We start from the raw sequence: 5406 nt of genomic DNA on the forward strand, positions 1-5406 counted from the left end.
CGTGCGCACTGCGCACACACACGCACACTCACTGAGTGGCTACATTTAGCAAGCTGCTACTTTGATCTGAACATACTGGATATCACAAGACTCACTGGGGGAATGGGGTTATCTGTACTGTAGATGTAGAAACCTCTCAAGCTACAGTCTGTGAGCCACCAAAAGCAGCAGAGGATTCTACAACAAAAGACCTATAGTTGGGTAATGAGTATTTTTTTTTTTTTTTTTTACCCTTCAGTCCAATGAGATGCTGTGGTCTAAAGACGAGGGAAAAGAAAATGCCACCTTACATCGGCCTGCTCATTGCCACCTCCAAACTGGAGATGGTGCAATTTGTTATCTAATGAGGTGTTCTGTTTGGCCCTGTTTTTGGGAGGCGATGGGAGTAATCCGATACTTGAGCTAAACAGTGGAGATAATGGATTTATTCATGTTTATTGGGCTGGGCTCAGCTGGACCAGGGCATTTCCTGGGGAGTGCAAAGCAAAAGGGACAGGACAGAGAGTGAGTGAGAGACAAAGCTTGGGCACAGAGAGCGAGAGAGAGAGCGAGAGAGAGAGAGAGAGAGAGTAGTAGTAGTAGTAGTAGTAGTAATAGGCCTACATACCGTACCGTACATTTCTAATTTCAGTTTGTTGTTTTGGCAATGTAAACAAAGGTTTCTCATGCCAACAAAGTCCCTTTGAATGTAATTTAAAATAGAGAAAGACAAAGAGAGATAGACAGAGAGAGAGAGAAGGCAGATGGCACATGCACAGGAAAGGAAAAAGCAGGAACAGAAATTGACGTGACAACTGGAACACAGCAACACAGATCACATGGCTGAGCGGGACAGTTGGTGACCGGTCCAGATTTACAGTTGATTTCCTAAAGACCCAGACATCCGTTTGCGTCGAAGAAAAATTCTGGGAAATGTCAGGGAGCAGCGGTGAGGACCCACCGGTCAGAGCCAACCGACCGACCCCTCGGATCACTTGACTACACACGTTTATATCGTCACTGTCAGGCAGAAACCTTGTATCTCCAAGTTTCAAATGTGTATGTTTTTTCTTAAAGTAAAGCCCTGCTTCATCATACAAGACTCTCGCACAAATATCACAATGCGAGGCGTTGTGTGCTTGAAGATCAACTATTTTCACTATTTAAAATCATTAAAACAAAACGGTTTCGGTCATACAAGTTTTCCACCCGAGAACTACAAATATTTCTATCTTAAGTTTATTATTGTGGACCCGGGTGCTATAACTTAGGGGAATGGCTCCTCCGGTTTCGGTAAACACTGAGAAAGCTTAAGCGCAGCAACAGCCCCATGCATCATCTCATTAACAAACAGGCACTTGTGTGACAAGCGGTAATTAATTACTAACCTCACAGTACAGGGGAGAGATGTTTCTCTTTTGTTTTTTGTTTTTACACAGTTCCTTAAAGGCAATGTAGAAAAGGTGCAACATTAGAGTGGTTTGTGTGTCTGTGAATCACTTAAGGTACCCAAATTCTATTTTAACTCAGCTGCAGCTGTTAGGTAATTAAAATTGTATACTATTTTCCTACGTTACTGTGTATTTCGATGAATTGAGTAAAAAGGACCCCAATGGAAACAAGCCATTGGCTTTCTTGAGTTTAAAATCCTCTTAGCAGACCTTCTATTGAACTGTACTTTCCTGTGTTTTTTTGGGTACAAACTGCTAACAGAGTATTCAATCAATCAAACAGTGGACTGAATGGCATTGGCTGGGGGAAATGTCAAGCTGAAGAGAGAACATTACCCAGGGTAGGGGGTCACTAGTACACGCTAAACCACACTGACTAAGAACAGATCAATATCTCACCGAGGCCTTCTGATACAGGAAACGGTAACTTTTTATCAGATGAGCTGCAGATTGCTGTTCCCTGGCTCTCTGTGCTGAGGTGCAGATCAACATAATCTCCTGTGCGCGCTCTGAGCAGTCTGAACTGTGCTGCGAGCGCCTGGGAAACATTAGAGCGGAGAGCGCAGCCCCGGGCAGAGAATAGCTGGAGTGTTTCAGGCATGAAGCCTTGGCACTGAGCACAGAGAGACAGGTTGCACCACATCTGCTACTGCTCGTCAAACACAGCCTCCAAAATCCACTGTAAGGTGAAGGAAAATCTGAGTGAAACTAAACTGGAATGTACTGTACTGTTTGTACTCACACTAGAAAGACACCACAGCTTTTAGACCACCCTAATTCCCCCCCTCCCCCATGTTCTGCTGTAAAGTGGACATTTTTCATAATAATTCATGTGCCTTCTAAAGGAATATGATTTATCATTGTAGATGAGTGTGACAGCACAACACAAATCCACCCAATTTAGATTTTCCACAGGTTTTCCTAGCCATGATATCACGTAAAAAAAAAAAAGGAAAGACAATCTCCACAGATTCCATTTGAGCTTGCTCATTAGCAATTACAATACAGACTAATTGATGTGAATAAACCGCTAATCTACTGGATGGACAGTGAGTCAATGCGAAATAACTTAGATGAACAATTAAGTTATAAATATTGAAGAAAAGGTAAGTGAGGTAGATGGAAAAATCAAAACAATCACTGTAAAAAAGTAATAAAAAGGAAAAAGTGATCTACCTACAATATTAATCCATTTGGGAGTTGAAACAAAGGTCTTCTCTTGTTCCTCAGCCTATCATGTCTGTCATTACATGAACCCACAGATGGGTGTCCTAAGGTCCCTGTTAGTCGTCGGTCAACGGGAAAGTGCCAATGGCAGCGTAAACATCTCTGTGTTGTCCTTTCATAAAAGGCCTCTGATTTCATCAAAGGCCTCTGAGAGGTTAAAGTACAGTTGTTAGGCCTTTGCTGTTCCCATTAGGGTCTGTTGTTTTGTCCACAGACTCACAGAGCCCCTCATTCTGATCACTGTCTTCTGAGCTGCCTTTGCTTCTCCCCGGAGGTTCGCTCTGCCAGCTGTGCCTACCTGAAACAAATCCATTAGAGGGTCCCAATCGGAAGCGGTTCCTATTCAGGCACAAGATGTCCTTGAAGGCATATCTGAACTCGGGGCTTCGGCAGTAGATGAGCGGGTTGAAGGCAGAGTTGGCATAGCCTATCCAGTTGAGTATCCTGAAGGTAAGGTTGATGTTGTCCACCTTCCATATCGCGACCACCACATTGAGCAGGAAGAAGGGCAGCCAACATAGTGTGAAAATGCCCATGATAATGCCCAGGGTCTTCAGGGCCTTGTGCTCCCGCAGGCAAAACTTGGTCTTCTTGGCGCTGCGCCCATCACTGGCCTCCAAAGACCCTGGGTCAGAACGGAAACGTCTCTCGCTTTGGTCGATCTTGCGTAGCTGGCGCTTGGCCTCCTGGAACACGCGGCTGTAAACAAACACCATGATGACCAGAGGGATGTAGAAGGAGATGATAGAGGACGTGATGGCGTAAGCCGTGTTGGTATTGAACTCGCAGCAGTTGATGTTGTCGATGCAGAGCTTTGCCTCGATGTCGTCCGAGATCCACCACTTCATGTGGATGGGCAGGAAGGAGATCAGCGCTGCGATGACCCACACCAGCACCACCACAATGCGGGCCTTGCACTTGGTGAGCAGAGACTGGTACCGGAAAGGGGAGGTTATAGCCAAGTACCGGTCCAACGCGATGACGCACAGCGTCTCGATGCTGGCCGTGACGCATAGCACATCAGTGGCGGTCCAGAACTCGCACCAGAAGCTCCCAAAGTGCCAGGTGCCAAGCAGGATGTAGCACGCTCCGAACGGGATCACGATGAGGCCCATCACCAGGTCAGCGCACGCCAGGGACGTGACAAAACAGTTGGTGACGTTCTGCAGACGCTGGAAGCGGCCGATGGCGGTGATGACCAGGATGTTGCCAAACACGATGGCCAGGACCAGCAGAGACATGAGCATGCCCAGAAGAACCATCTCAGCATCACTGTAACCATTATCTCCATCTCCAGCTGGGTCCGCCAAGGACCCGTTTATCACTTCACTCACGTTGAGTGGGGTGGTTGGACTTCCCATAATCTGAAGAGACCAGAGATAGATAAAGCAATGTGTATGGCATACCACACACACACAGACACACGTACAGTATGGCATGGCATACCCACACACACGCGTGCACGCACACACACACACACACACACACACACACACACACACACACACACACACACACACACACACACACACACACACACACACACACACACACACACACACACACACACACACACACACACACACACACACTTATACTGGACATACTAATAATTATATAATAACAATCATTTATATAAAAATAATATTATATTGTTAATAATGGAGAAGGAAAAGTTTTTTTATGTTAATGTATTCAATAAATATTAATATAGTTTCAAAAAAGGAATATACACGTTTGCATAGGCTACTCTTATGTAAGATTAAAATATAAAACATGTAGATTGTTTTCTAAAATTCATTTACATTAATTAATTACATACATTTTCTATAATTAATTTACAATTAATTCATCATGTATTTATTTGTATTACACAAACAAGGAGAGAAGGGCTCACTGTGCAACACTTCAACTTGAGTCAAATAAATTCTTTGTCAAAAAGCATAACTCCAAAGAAGCACGTTGAAAATAAGCTATATTAAACAAACAAAATCACAAACCTCCACAGGTAGTTGTCCTGTTTGTGGCCTCCCATAAAAGAAATGAGAATTGTCCAAGGCTTGATACGGTAGTTCCAACAAGTCCTCCTCAACCCCCCATGTTTGTTCTGTGCTCTTCTCTCTCTGTGTGCGTCTCCTTTCCCTCCACCTCTATAGACCCCAGTCACCCTGTCCCTCGGCTCAGCCGTGTTCCTTCTAATGTGTCTCCCAGGCTATTCGTCAGAGCCCTTATAATCTTCTGTGATGACATCACGGCCTGTGCTCAGCCAATCAGGCGACGTGGCTGTGGAGGGAGCTGAAGGCTGCAGTGAGTTTGAACAGAGAGTGCTCCTCACTGCTGCAGGGCTCACAAGCGTGACAGCACTGCAGTTTGGCTCATTCACTACCATTTGTGTTAGATAGGTTGGTTTCTGTATATTATATTTAGGAGAAAAAAAATAAGTACGTCCGGATGGAAATAAATTGAACATAATGAGTAACTAGAAGATTGTTCTTCTTCATTTCATATGGCATTAAAGCTACAAGAATGTGTTATAATTTACTTAGATTTATCCCACAGCTGTAGACAGTATTGCAGTTTTATTTAAGGTCTGAGAAGTCCAGCCTCAATGTTTGGACAACAATTTAATTCATTCTTCTCGGCTCAAAATACATATTTGACAAATAATTAATGCTTTGAATTTATATGCTTTACTCAACAAACAATATTTTCGAACTTCCTATACCCAAACGTGTCTGCACATCATAAC

At 44.0% G+C, this 5406-nt stretch overlaps 1 protein-coding gene across 1 annotated transcript; it reads right to left on the reverse strand.

The window, feature by feature from the left end:
* Positions 1 to 2503: 2503 nt before the first annotated feature.
* adrb2a (adrenoceptor beta 2, surface a) lies at positions 2504 to 4805 on the reverse strand. The gene is made up of 2 exons (XM_080746415.1): positions 4658 to 4805; positions 2504 to 4021 (listed from the first exon to the last, which is right to left on the reverse strand). The coding sequence occupies exon 2, from the start codon at positions 4016 to 4018 to the stop codon at positions 2813 to 2815; it is 1206 nt and encodes a 401-aa protein (XP_080602541.1). The 5' UTR covers positions 4019 to 4021; positions 4658 to 4805; the 3' UTR covers positions 2504 to 2812.
* Between the last annotated feature and the right edge of the window lie 601 nt (positions 4806 to 5406).

Source organism: Nannobrachium achirus, assembly GCF_963921795.1.
Source record: "Nannobrachium achirus genome assembly, chromosome: 17".
Classification (NCBI taxonomy): domain Eukaryota; kingdom Metazoa; phylum Chordata; class Actinopteri; order Myctophiformes; family Myctophidae; genus Nannobrachium; species Nannobrachium achirus.

What these genes read in the sequence shown, in the direction of transcription:
- adrb2a (XM_080746415.1), bottom strand. Translation starts at nt 4,018, where the DNA reads ATGGGAAGTCCAACCACCCCACTCAACGTGAGTGAAGTGATAAACGGG.